The 14,779-nt window shown below is 37.5% G+C and overlaps 1 protein-coding gene across 1 annotated transcript; it reads left to right on the top strand.

The window, feature by feature from the left end:
• Positions 1-1,602: 1,602 nt before the first annotated feature.
• On the top strand, positions 1,603-12,445 carry SEH1L (SEH1-like (S. cerevisiae); the record flags this gene model as incomplete). The annotated part of the gene is made up of 8 exons (XM_010080122.1): positions 1,603-1,653; positions 2,644-2,790; positions 4,220-4,431; positions 5,703-5,801; positions 6,861-7,001; positions 7,311-7,468; positions 8,126-8,276; positions 11,863-12,445. Coding segments are annotated over 8 exons (1,149 nt in total), but the record flags the coding sequence as incomplete, so codon positions are not given.
• Between the last annotated feature and the right edge of the window lie 2,334 nt (positions 12,446-14,779).

The raw sequence follows: 14,779 nt of genomic DNA, 5'->3' as shown, positions 1-14,779 counted from the left end.
CGAGGGCGTTGCGGGCTCGGGCGGGGCGGCGGAGCCGGGGCGCGCTCACACGTGATGCGCGTTGTTTGTGTGTGTGCGCGTGTGAAATACACAGCTGCATGCCGAGCCGGGGCTGCAGCTGGGAAAAACTCCTTAAGCTGTTGTGGCGAGAGCGGTGCTGCTGGTGTTGTTGATTCAGCTGAAAAATCTGTATTTGTTTAAAGGCGCTGAAGGGAGAAGGAAGTGAAGTGGCAGTAAGCAAAGGGCTGAAATGTTCTGCCTGTGCTCTGGCAGATTGGGGAAGCCGTAAAATACTAGAAGCTTCAATTTTGCATTCCTTTAGAGGAAATTATAGTAAATTAAAAGTTAATAGCTTTTTCAACTTTTTTGCACATAGTGAGAAGACAAACAAAAATTCAGGAGTTACACGGTTAGATTTAAGAAATGTTATTTGCAGAGAGTGGTCATATCTTTCGTTAGACCAGGTAAATGGTTGAGAAAATGGCTCCTCCATAGAAAGCTATGTCAAATGTAGATCGGGCTTAAAAACAAGTAAGCAGCCCCTTCTCCCTGACTAGATACTAAAAAGCAAACAACAAAAAAACCATCCTCCAAAAAATAAGCCAAAACTATGCCAGTCTTTGATCTGGACTGACTCCATAAAACTTACAGGCTAAAAGGAATGTTCTTAAGAAAGATGCCAAGAGGTAGGCAGAACTCAAAAACTATGTTCTTTGGCAGTGTAACGTTACTTTCCACTCATAACAGTATCCTTTATGAGACTGTCTTAAGAAGTTTTACTCTAACCAGGGTTTTACACCACTTGTAAAACAGCATTGGTAACCCTGGTGTAGGTCCTATCTGCACTTGGTGGGCCTTGCAGAATAGCAGTTAGGGAGACATTACGAGGTTGGGCTGTGATGATAATAACCAGGGTTATATTAGAGATCCAGAATGGCAAAAGCGAGGTGACTTTCAGTAGAGTTATATAGGGAATAAGTGACAAACAGGAGTGGCTGCCAGGCTTCTAGAGGTGTCTTTCATCTGGTTAGATTCATGACTTCCTTCACAATTTTTCAGAAAAAAAAGTAATAAAGATTATAAAGGTATATGGGAAATCAAGAGTAAGGAACGTGAAGTGACTTAAATCAAGGCAGAAATATTAGAAACAGAAACAGGATCTGTTCCCCCACTAACTTGATTTTCTTTTTGCTGTCCTACTCTGTCTTTGGGAGGATTGCCAGGAGCCACATCAGGGTTTTGCGACCAGATCTGTGCTGTGGTGAGGACCTTGAGGGCTCTAGACTTAAACTGAGTAGTGTACTCATGCAACAGAGTGAATGAAGTGTTGAGAATTGTAATCATTTGTCTTCAGTGAATAATTTATTGTTTAAAAAAGATACACTTCATACAGTAATGGATTTTGCAGGTGTATGCCTCTTCTCCCTACCCGTAGTGGGGACATTTTCAAGGCCGAGTGAAGTGCAGTTGTGTACTGGGCCAGGTAGAGTTTTTAGTGGTGTGTGTATATATATGTGGATTTTTTTTAATGGCTTTGTTTTGTAGTACTACTTAGTAAACTGTATATACAAATTGTATGATTGTATTTTGTTTTCTGAACAGGTCTGGGACAAAAGTGAAAATGGGGATTGGCATTGCACTGCTAGCTGGAAGGTCTGTATTTATAAAAAACATGCAGTTATAACCATAATTTCTCACTTGTTTTTGAAGAAACGTATTTAGATTTTGCTGACTTGTATAGTAAAAGTACGTTTGGTTTGTAGTAGATTCTGTATTTCTTATGGTAAATTGTGTAAAACATCTCTAATGCCTCTCGCTTAGAGCAGAGGCTAGCATGCAGTCTTATATTATCAGTACTTAGTTAAGTTGCCAGACTTTTTTATCAGTAAACATAGCGGTAACTGGTGTTTAGGGAGTTGGAAGATGGTGCCTTCATCCTTTCTTCATATTGTAAGACTTTAAAAAAAAAGAGGGAAAAAAAAAAAAAGAAAAAGGAAGAGGTCTGGGTATTAAATGTTACAACACCTGACCTCTATTTTTTTTTTTTTTTTCAAAACCTTTCTGAGAACTGTGTCATATAGAGACTGCTTCATTAGGATAATTGGTGCATTCTGAATTGTCCTTAAACTTGTATTTAATAGGGCCACAATATAACAATCCCTGTAAATGGAAATGCAAGTGAAGCTTTTGAATTCCCCTTCTCTAAAAAAAGAAGCATTAGGTTGACTAGATATGAAAGGAGTTTTGTGTTATAAAAGAGAAGATAAGTCATGCTCTGCATGTGCTTTGGAAGAGTACAGGCAAACTAGAAGCATTGAAAACAAAGATATACTTTTAGTGTCAAGGCAGAATCTTAGTTTGGAACTTACGATTTAAAGGAGTCATGAATAAAGCCCTGAAATACCCTTGTAATAATTGCCTTTTAACCATTAACTTATAGCAATAGAACTTTGTCGTGCTTATAGGAATAAACAAATGCAACAGCTGCTGTGTAACTGTGAGCTTTATAAAAGAACGTAGTTTCAAAGGAATAGTTTTACTAGGTCCTATAATTTGCTTCTGCAGAAAGTAATGAAAATGCATGGTATCTTGCACTAATACAATAAGTATGTCTCTCTATAGTGTTTTGGTGCTCTCTTGCAGACACATAGTGGATCTGTGTGGCGTGTGACATGGGCCCACCCTGAATTTGGGCAGGTCCTGGCTTCCTGCTCTTTTGATAGAACAGCAGCTGTATGGGAAGAAATAGTGGGAGAGTCAAATGATAAACTCCGAGGCCAGAGTCACTGGGTGAGACTTTAACATTCATTACAGTTTCTGTATGTTCTCAAATAAACAGATTTACTGTGCCTCATGGATTTGTTTGCCTGTCATGATAGGCTGAAGGTTGAAAGTGTTTAAATTCCAGAATTAAACAGAAGACCGAATGTGGAAATTGTTCTACATACCAAGTTACTGGACATTTCTGGTTTTGCGACATATTTTCTATTCCTGAAACAGAGAAAGCACTGTGTTTTCTTCTATTAATATAAGGTGTTCCTGATTTTGCCTATGTTTTGTTAATTTGTGGCAATATTCCAGTATGGAGTAAGTATTTTTAAAGCATTTGGAGAAGACAGCTAAATGGCAACCTTCAGGCCGATTAGTGTCACTGCTATTGGTGCTTATTAATAAGATGTTCCCTGGCAAACAATTTGCAGACATGAATTCCCATCTACAGTAGAATTAAAGTTGTGGGGTTTTTCTTCTCTGACAAGAGTTCATTTGAAACTGTCTCATGCTGTTCTTTTTCATCTTTGAAAAAATTGATGAGGTTTTGGGGGGAAGTAGTTTGCATGGAAGTGGACTTTCTGGGTAGCATTTCATCGAGGGAATTTTAGATCTGAACAGATGGTGTGGTAGTGCATCTGTTCTTCAGGTGTAATCTTATACAAATCAGTTATAGTATTCCTACCTCTAATGTTTTACTTTGCTTTAGGTTGCTAAAATATCTGCAGTTTTCTATTTTCTTCCTAAGTTTTCTAACATTAATATACATAATCGTGAAGAGTTGGGTTGTTAGGACCTTTGGGTATGAAAGCTGACTTCTGTGTGCAGGAGGCAGTTATCATGCATAGTTTTCAGCACCAGCCCATACTTTGTTGGCAGGAGAGGAGACAACTTGAAATATAGATGTTACAATTTTTTCCTCTTTCAACCCTAGCTAATCTTCCTATCAAATGTCTGCTGTATTCATCCATTCTCTTAGCAGAAGTACTTGTTGTTTTGAAGTTTCTGTTCGAAAATGCTTCATGATACACCTCAGTGGCACTGGAATTAGAAAGTGGTGTTCCTCTAGGCATTGCGATTAGTATTGTCACCAGTATGAATGAAGAGGACAGTTTCAAACTGCTTGTGGCTAATACTCTTGTATTTTATGCTTATGTTGTGTGTCTTTTTTTTTTTTTCTGAAGAGCATAATGTAAAAAACTATTCGGTATCGGAACTTTGATACCACTGTGAGTATATATCTTGATGCTTGAAATTGCATCAGTGCAATGATCTGTCATTTCTCCAATTCGTTGGTGTATACAGAGTTGGTTTTTTTTAGTTCTTGATGGAAGAAGTAAGTGGGATCCTGTGAAATGGTGTTGTCAGTCTTTCCTTGGTCTTCTGTAGGGAATACGTTTTTTATGGACATTCTAGCATTTCCTTCAATAATTTCTGCCTTTCTTTGCAGGTAAAGAGAACCACTCTAGTAGACAGTAGGACATCTGTTACAGATGTGAAGTTTGCACCCAAGCATATGGGTCTTATGTTAGCAACCTGTTCAGCAGATGGAGTTGTAAGGATTTATGAAGCTCCAGATGTGATGAATCTCAGTCAGTGGTCACTGCAGCATGAAATCTCATGTAAGCTAAGCTGCAGTTGTATTTCTTGGAATCCATCAAGGTATGTTATTAAAATTGTACGTTTTGCTTTATGACTGTTTAAGCAGAAGAGCCAAATAGTTAGTCCTGAAATTTTGTAGAATAAATCTTAAAACATGCATGGAGAAGACTGAGTGTACATTACTCAGATCTGAAAGAAAGCTGCTAACGTTTCTTGTAATAAAGCAAATTTGGCAGAACCAGAAAAGTGTTATAGAAAGTCTTCCTGTACTCAGTGAGGAAATATTCCCAGCTTAATTATTTTTAGCAAGCAATGAGCTAAAGAGCTATGGAGTGCTCTGTATTTGCCTCACAAAACTTAACTGGGATTTTAATAAGAGACAGTGTTTATAGAGGGACAATTCCTGTCTCTTCTTTCCGTAAGAAAGGTGTTGCAGTAGGTAACAATTTTGATAACTCTAACAAGGACACACACCCTTGCCAGTGCAGCAGAGTACTAGGAACCACAGGAGTCTTGCTAGCACAAAAGACAAAGCCTAAGAGTTGTTCTTTCAGTTACATCCTCAGGGGCTCAATGATGTACTTAACCTTGAACAGGAAGGAATCAGAGAGGAGTTTGGTTGGGTAGTCCCCGCCCAGAAGAACACATACAAGCAGAGGTTCTCCTTTGCTTCCTATCTCACATCCTCCCTCAGAGATAACAGGAAGGGGAGAACCGTTCAGAGATGAACTGCTTTGGATTCTGTTTGTCCAGAAGCACTGAACAGCTTTCCCTATAGATGTACTGGTCTGTGTCCTGCTGATACGGTTATTATTCTCTTCATTAGTAGTAGTCTGTGCTGAAGGTTCAGAGTACAGACTTTCACTTTAATGCATGGGGTTGATTTAAAAACTAGAACCGATCCACATTTAGCTTTGGTAATATGTCTTTCAAAACCTGAAAGAAATCCCACTAAATCAAATCATTAGAAGTACTGCAAAGAATACAGACTCTGACATGAAACTTATGGCAAATACTTGACTGCAGATGCATATATAAAATCAGTCCTACTCTTTGGCAGCATAATCTTGAATTGCCAAGTGATGTTCCCTAATGATTTTAACTTAGCAGATGTATAAAGTGGGCTTTCAAAAGGACAGAATGGAGATTGTACTGGTAACTGTGAATAGTACACTTACTCATTTACATCTGATTTTTTTTTTTCCTTGTGAAATTTTTTTTGTTATTGTTCTGTTTTCTTTATAGATTATGTGTCTGCAATTTTAAGAAATGGCTTGGTGTACTTTCTGTAGAATCATTTGTAAATATAACTATTTATTTTCACCTTTTAGCTCTCGAGCACATTCTCCAATGATAGCTGTAGGAAGTGACGACAACAGTCCAAATATATTGGCTAAGGTTCAAATTTATGAATATAATGAAAATACCAGGTATGCTAAATGACACTATATAACATTTATGGGATCTTAAAGTAGTTTGTAATATATGACCTTTTATTTTGTTCCTGGCATTAGATGTGGAGTAGTAAATAATAATCCCTTAATTCTGTCTCTGAGCCATTGGATGGCAAAGGAGAGGGAGACCTCAGAATGGTAACTGATGTTAACAGACATGACATTGATAATTTTGTTCTGTCTCAGTACGGAAATGCCAGTGTTCTTACCAGCATTTAAGGGGAGAAATGTTTCTGCTTCTGCTAATTTACGTGCTTAATTCTGCTTAATTTTACATGCTTAATTAAGGAATTGATAGGGTAAAGTTGAAATTTGAATTGTGTTGCACCAGGCACTGTTTTGTTCAAAGTGACCTTAAAATGCTTTTAAAAGCACTTTTTAATGACAGAAAGTCCTGTGAATTACTAGTGTTCTGTGAAAGTTCAGTTTGTACCATTAAGAATTCAGAACCAGAAAAGGCCCGGAAGTGTGTGCACAACCTCTTTCAATTAAATTATGACAGACAATTTGTGTTTCATTTAGGGTGATTGGTGTGGGAAAGGAGCCAAGGTGTTTTGTGGATTTATGCCTGGCTTGACCATGTTCTCTGTGCATTAACAATACAGAAAAGTTGTTGTAACTTACCTGGTGGTAAATAAGAAAATGGAATACAGGTTTATCATACAGCAGAGGAGCCAGATAGCAGTCTGCTTACATGCACAGAAAATGTAGTAAGTTACTGAGACACAAATTCCCTTTAGAACTGTGAATGGAAGAATCTTATTTCCCTTTTCCAAGTGCAGCCAAAAATGTTCTTTGTGCTGGAATCCTTGCTTTGTTGTATGATTTAGCATACTGTTGCTAGTTACTGTACCTGATGTGTTCAATTTTTGAAGAAATCAGCTTGTAATTATTACTTCCAATTAAATTTACTTTTTATTTTTGCAAGTCTCATCATGTATACTAACCTCCTTTTCCCTGTTCCACTGTGAATGGTTTATATTGCATCACTGGCAATTTTGATGGCATTAAAAGTTAATTTCTTACCCTGTACAGGAAATATGCAAAAGCAGAAGCTCTGATGACAGTCACAGATCCTGTACATGATATTGCATTTGCTCCAAATCTGGGAAGATCCTTCCACATCTTAGCTGTAGCAACCAAAGATGTACGAATTTTCACGTTAAAACCTCTAAGGTGAGCTTAAAAGGAAGATAGTTTGGTATGATGTGGTGCATACTATATAGATAGACTTATTTTAATAGTATCTGCAAAGCAGAAGTAGGAACTTAATGTATGCAGGATTGGTTTTTAGCAGCCTGTTTTTTAAGATTACAAGATTGCAAGCAAGTGTCTAATTTTGTCTGAATACCTCTTAATACTCCTAATCTAGTAACAGTTGTTACATAAACTTCTTGAAAGCTGCAGTCCTCTCCTTTTGTTATCAAGTTCAAGCACAGACCTTGGAACAGTTGTGTGCAGAACTGTCACTTTTCTCTTAAACAGGAAAGAATTGACTTCATCTGGAGGATTAACAAAATTTGAAATTCATATTGTGGCACAGTTTGATAATCACAACTCCCAGGTGTGGCGAGTGAGCTGGAATATTACGGGCACAGTGCTTGCCTCCTCCGGTGATGATGGCTGTGTTAGGCTCTGGAAGGGTAAGGTCACCTACCTGAAATACATTAGCTTTGTAGTATGCTGTATATACTTGGGAAATTTTACTAAAAAAATAATTTTGGAGTAAAAGTTCATTTTAGATTTGTGAGTGACAGATTTTTATACTTCTACTTACATTTCATAAAAATGAAATAAATTTCTGTACAGGAACACTTGCATGATTTAGGCTGCTGTGAATAGTTGTTACTGTACCCTGAAATTGTTTCACCAGACTAGAGCTAGATAAAATTGTAATTTTAAAAATTAACATATATACTGCATTACTTATGCCTGCCTGCTGGCAAAACCAGAAAATCTACATTCAGTCACAATGTTCAGGCAAACTGGCTTTTTTTCTGTTTCAAAAGCAACTACAAAAAAACCAGTGACAGTTTCCTCATCCATTCTCATTTGTTTCTCAGTATTTTATTAAAGGGAACTCGTTCTTGCTACTGAATAAAACTGAGTTTTAAATTGTGGATAGGCAGAGAATGTCAGATGGCTGAAGGGCCAGATCCTCAGCTGTTGGGAGTTTACATACTGGTATTGAAGTTCACTTCTAATTTACGCCAGGTGCTGTGTAGCAGTTGAAAGGTAGTTGTATCAAAAGGTAAGCTTGAGATTACAAAGTAACAGGTTTTATATATCTGTATTTCCAGCTAATTACATGGACAACTGGAAGTGTACTGGTATACTGAAAGGTAACGGCAGTCCGGTGAATGGCAATTCTCAGCAGGGAATTTTTAATGCCTCTCTAGGTTCAGCCAATACAAGTCTACAAAATTCACTAAATGGATCATCTGCCAGCAGGTATGCTAATTAGTAGAGAGACTAAATTTCAGTAAATAGTCTCTTCTCTGAATCTTCTTAATTTCACTTAACTTTCATGTTTGTTTTATTAAAGTGCAATGTCATGTATTGAATTAATACTTCTGCCAGCTCTTCTGGTTTTGCTCTGTGATGGTGTCTGTTATGCCAGTGTTAAGAGGAAAACGAACAAAACCATAATCCATTCTGAATCATTCTGTATAAATAAGCATTGTAAACAACGATTTTCACTTTTAGTTCTTTCACATTTTAAAAAATAACTTTTCTGAAAGAGTTTCAGACAGGGAGAAGTTTCATCATACGGCTGTGTAACTGCCCTTTTGTTTTAGCTGCATGTTTAAAAGTGAAGTAAAAATACCAGCAGCAAATTCTGTTTTTCACTTGGATAATGTAGCAGAAAGGAAGGAGGAAAAGTTACTTCAGAATGTATGGTTTCAACAGGCATATACTAGTGTTAGTTTACTTGCATTTTTGCAGGTGTAGCATCAATTGAATAAAAGTTTTTGGTTTTTTTTAATCATTTGTATTGCAGATTAATTTGCTTTCTCTGCTCTGTCTTACCCTGTGATAATTGCTGTTCAGTAGGTAAATTTAACTGTCTCTTCTGAAAACCATTTTAATTTGTGCACACCGCAATCTAGAAATATACTGAGCCCCTCTTTTGTATGGTGGAATGTGTACAATCAACTTTACAGAATGTGTCTTCTGGAAGGACTAGATGTGGCCAAATTTCATACCAGCAGCAGCTTCCAAGTTTTGTGGCCACCTGTTTTTTTTTTTTTTTTTTTTTTTGTTTTTCAAATGCCTTGGGATAGCTTCCTTTTCCATCCGTGTACAGCTACTAATATGGCTTTTTTTCCATTTAAAATGCTTATCTGTAAAGTAGTATGAGTTGCTTCTGGAGAGTAGCTCTTGCCCCTACTTCAGCAGTGAATCCTCAATGGCACTTCTGGCTTCCAGATCCCTAGCTCTGTGGAACAGAGAAGGGCTTTCATGTTTTCCTCGCAGGATAAATGGGAGAGCAAGAGGTGGCAATGGGCCAAATCTCCAGAAAGACAGGAGGCCAAAACGGTATTGGTCATCTGGTTCCAGGTGCTACTTACAGTGTAGGAAGAAAATGCTGAAATGCAGTACTGTCTTGGAAATGTGATATCCAAAGCTATGTAACTGTATATTTTTGGGGGCTTCTATAGGGAGATACAGACTATTTTATACCTCTTTAGTATAGGGCGTGGTTTCACAGTTTCCTTATCCAAGACTGTGCTGCTGCCAGCAAGACTACCCTACCTCTTTGGTTGTTCTCCTCTCTCTGTAGTTGATAAGCCATTGTGAAACAAACTTGTAGCATTATTTTAGACTTCTTCCATTGCTCTGTATTTTGAAGGTGTTTTTTGTTTTGTTTTTTAATAATTCTCAGTTCCAATATAGAATTAATATTTTGTTACAGAATTAAGTCCATGGCTGTGGAATTTCAAAATACATGGTGTCTTGTCTTAGGATTGAGCCTTACTATAAAAAAGATGCACTTAACTAAGTTTTCTTTTTTAGTCACATTGGCTTGAATTGCATAAGCACAGTTGCTAACTTTTGTTTTAGTATATTAACACTTACATTAAAGATTTATGTACTGACATTTAACTAAATTTGGTATGCTACACAGAATTTATTTTGCCTGTAACTGTAGAGGCCATGTTTCAGTGTCTATACATTTAAACACAACAGCTAAAGCATAGGCAGACCTGGAAGATTTTGTTAAAGCACAATCACCAAACTGGATTTGTAATAGAAATAGTTTCAGAACAGATGATGTAGATTGTTGGAAAATAAGTTAGTAGGGCTATATTGTTATGTTGATGTAATTGTATGTCTAGATTTATGATACAATTTCCATTCTCCATTTGTATTATGTCCTTTTTAACAGAAAGCAGAGCTGATACCAAGCTAACTGGAGTAACTTTGGTGTTTTGCTGCTTGTTGCATGCACACAGGAATGGAAAACGAACTCCTTTTTCCCCTCCCCAACGTCGTTTGACCTCTCCCAAGACACCAGCAGCCTGCTAACTACTAAATGCTATTCAGAAAGCCTTTTTAAAACACGTTGTGTATGTTTTTTTGTACTAGCCCGCACAGTTTGATACTGTTGGAGCTCCTGATAGAAATATACTTTGAGAGGCTTCTTGTTTGGAAAAAAAATGCAATCAAACAACAATCCCAACCCCAAAACTTCCATCAAAACATTTTTTTGGAAGCTTGTCAAATTAAAAGACTAGTTCATGACTAAAAATTAGAATTTTTGTCCTTGATTGGGATGGGAGGAGGGAAGTGACCATTAAAATAATTTTCATTAAAATTGTTTTGATAACTAAATTGGTTTGCATTTCATAGTGCTCAGCATTTGATTAAGATTCCTAAACATCAAAAGTTTGTAACTGCTTTGTAAAAAATGAAAACATGTTAGTTTTAAAGGAATAAGAAAACTGTGTTTTGACGATTGTACAGATGATTGCTTTTAATAGTTTGGTATTGCTTCATTTATACCTTGGTATGACTTCAAATAAATGTTTTGTAAGTACTGTCATACTTTCTACATCCTAAGATAAGTACTTTTTCTGATATGAACTTATGCATTCCTGTGGTAATAACTCCATGGAATAACTAAAATTCTCGAAGCATAGTACCCTAAAAATGCAAACACTTGAGCCATACAAAGATTGAAACCAAAATGCAGCTTTTTTGTGAATTGTCCCATAATTTCATTAATCATATAGCTGTTCCTTTATGTAAGTCTGCAGAACTGTAAACGAGACAGAAAACATCCGTAGGTGTCTAATATAGTTATACTAAAATGCACAAGAATTACGGGTAAGTTCTAATAAAAACGGCAAAAGAGTGACACCAAATGGCATAATTCTGAGTCTTGCATTCACCAGGAATCTTAAATTTATCCTGAGGATTTTGCAGAAACATGTAAATACATACAAAGACTGTATTTCATTGAAAGTAGTTATTCTCTGTAAATTTATATTATTAAAGCATTGTAAAAACAATGATGTTTTTACATATATTCTAGGAAGTGATGTGAAGTTGATCTGAATTAAATGCATATGCAGAAAATGTGCTTAGATAACATTTAATGTATATTTTGTGTTGCAAATTAAGCGTTCCTAAAAGCTCTGCTAACAAATCGCAGGAATTCTGGGACAATGGAAGCCTGTTAGTAGCTGTGCTACAACATCCTTTTGATTTCTGAAGCACTCTGGTTTTTTGTAAAAGTGTATACTAGGATTATTATTACGGTATTCTTTTCAATGAATTTCAGTGGGAAAGACTGTATTATTTTCCTTTAAAGAACAGTTTCCAAATTTGTCTTGTTTTGAATTACAAGCCTTGATTTCTGCTATTATGTTCTATTGGTTTTGGCATGGATATGCTAAAGCCTTTTTATTTTTTTTCCAGCATGTCTTTTCTCCCCTTTGGTTCTCCTTGTATTTACTACCTTTCTCTTTTTCTTGTTTTGTTTTGTTTTTGTTTTTGTTTTGGTGTTTTGTTCCTTTCTTAATTGTTTCAGGTATTTCTTTCCCCCTCTGGATTCCCCACGGGCTGGATCGAGATGGTCCAGTCACGCCCAGCTCCTTCCTCCTCCTCCTCTGATAGAGCACTCTTGCGATGCTGACACTGCCAACCTCCAGTATGCCCACCCTCGCAGACGATGTGTATCTCGGCCTCTTAATCTATTACCTGAGAACGAAGGGGTTTGACAGGTTACTTTAAATTCTGAAGGGCCTTATTCTGGTGTTTGTGAATGCTTACATTTCTGGCTGCCTTTGTATTTCTTCCCTCATACAGAAGATTTTAAAAAATGTGGGAACTTCATGCATGTTTTGCAAAACAAACTACATTTGGAACATGTTGTTTATGTGTATCAAAGGAACATTTTAATCTGTACCCTTTGAACTATGGCAACACATACAAACAGTATTAACCATGAGCTATTTACGGAGTAGCTGACTACAATGTGCCTGTCTTTTTTTTTTTTTTTTTCCTTTTATTTTTGGAATCAGTTTATTATGGTCTCATATTTTTCTTTCTTTTTGTATTTTGCACTGGCAAATGTGAAATAGATTCTCAAAATTAAACATTACTTCAAGAAGTTGTTGAGTAACTAAAAGATGATATTGGATCAACTCAAAAGAAACAAAACCATTCCTGTGTATACTGCAGCAAAATAGTTTGGAGTGTTTGGTTACTTAAGAATTTTCCATCTTCCTGTGTAAATATTTAAATTTTATAATTGCAGTTGACTAATAAACTTTATAAAAGGGCTGTATTAGTGTGCTTTTTCTTGTAATAGGCTTTTTTTTTTTTTTAACAGGCTCATGATAAAGAAGCTTTTTTGATTTACATGTCTATTCTCATAGCTTTGCTTTTGGCAAGTTGAGCTGTTCTGGATGTGCAATTGCATGTTACATTTTTCTGCTACAGGGTGTGCTCTGACTTTTGTTACGGATGTCTTGAAGGTCTGGAGAGACTGTAGAGTTGTTGGATTTAGAATTATCTCATAATTCTTTTCCAGTGATTGAATAATACATTTTGAAGAAATAGTACTGACTGAAAAGCCTTCTTTTTTGATGTGTCTGCACAGGAATGTCATTGCTGTGGATCAGCATGCTGGCATTGGCTCAGCTTTGGCTGGTGTGAGACAGGTGGGAGGATAAAACCGGGCAATTACTACATAGGAGGTTCCATTTGAATATGAGAAAAAACTTCTTTACGGTGAGGGTGAAGGAGCACTGGAACAGGCTGCCCAGAGAGGTTGTGGAGTCCTCTTTTCTGGAGACATTCAAAGCCCGCCTGGATGCGTTCCTGTGTGATCTGATCTAGGTGTTCCTGCTCCGGCAGGGGGATTGGACTAGATGGTCTTTTGAGGTCCCTTCCAATCTCTAACATTCTGTGATTCTGTGATAGTGGTGTTGGGGTGTAGCATTACTGTACAGGGGGTAAGTGCTGAGCTTGTTTGGCAGATCTTAGGGAAAAGAAGGACAAACATGGACTCTGTGCAGCAGAAACGCAAAAGCATACTTGGGTGTTTCAGCATGCTTCACAATGGGCCTATGCTCCTTCCTTGACTAAACCACCAAGTGTAAGGTAACAGAGAGTGCAATGTCCATTCTTCCAAAATGATCGCAAGGTCCTGAGAGTTTTACTTGTACTCTGAACGCTTTACTTGCTCATATGCTATATTTTTGCTCAAATATATATACTAATTTACGAAAAAACCATGAGAGGCAACACTGGTGTTACGGAGTGCTTGCTGAATGTGCGTGGAGGTAGGCTGCTGCTGTTTTTCTGCCAGCAGGAACAGAACTATGGGGGAAAAAAAAGTTTAGTAAAAGCAAGTACTTAGACCTTTTTACCGAAAAGTTAACTTTTATGGAACTGTGCCATACTTTGTATGGTGAACAACAGAAATGGTAAATGATAAATAGGGCTAGAATGTAACTATTCCTCTGGAATATGCACTTCTTCAAACTACTGCCTCCCTTTTTAGTCATCTCTCTTGCTCCCATGACTCAAGATTATGAACTGTACCTCTGTGCAGGATCTGGGTCCTTGAACATAAGCAGCAGAACCCTAGGAGGGAGATTGCAGAAGAGCTTCAAAAGGGATGATTACAGCAGGTACTGACTATTTTAAATTTATCTAGTACTTTGTAAGGCTGCTGTCCCTTTGTGGTTTTTTTTGTTTGTTTGTATTTTTGTTTTTTCCCTTCTGAAATAAGATTTGTGTTACCTGGTGTAGTGTTTATCTGCTTATCTCAGCTTGAACTTCCATGACTGAAAGTTTTTGGGCCTTGTAGGAGCCAGGACCTGGCTTTGGTTTTGTTGTTTGGTTGGTTTTGTTCTGAACATACTTGAACACAGTGTGAAATTCTGATGTATGATTTTTCACTCTCTTTCTAGCTTTTTGCAATCGCTGTACCAGGAATACAACTGTAGAAGGGGTGCATTGCAAAAATGTCCTGGAATAATACTGAATTTGATGCAGATCCGTCAGAGTGGTGATACAGACACACACATATTCTTGCGTAATTTGTTCCGTAAAGCAGCTGCTCCCTTCTCCTCCTCTACTTAGTGTGACATTTATGGTTCAAAATGTAAATAAAATTTTCCAGGTACTGTCTATAAACTGCACATTACTCAGCCTTATGTAAACGACTCATACAGCAACGCCTCGGCAGAAAAAAATGTCAGTAATATAAACAACGCCTGTCAGCTAAACAAAAAGTCACTGAGGCTTTCTCTCTTTCACACGGGTGCTGAGCCATCCGTGGTGCCACTCCCCTGGAAGACCCCGAGCCCGTATCGGGATTCAGACCTTACCGGTCCCGAGAGCGAATACGTGAAACAACCGCTCTCCTCGTCCCCTTCCGAAACCACTCCTCAGCTAGCGTTAGCCCCGCGCATCTACCCGCCTCCGCCCCTCCG

Source organism: Pterocles gutturalis, unplaced genomic scaffold (genome assembly GCF_000699245.1).
Source record: "Pterocles gutturalis isolate BGI_N339 unplaced genomic scaffold, ASM69924v1 scaffold1144, whole genome shotgun sequence".
Classification (NCBI taxonomy): domain Eukaryota; kingdom Metazoa; phylum Chordata; class Aves; order Pterocliformes; family Pteroclidae; genus Pterocles; species Pterocles gutturalis.
The sequence above is the reverse complement of the archived record's forward strand: the minus strand, read 5'-3'. Positions and strand labels throughout refer to the sequence as shown.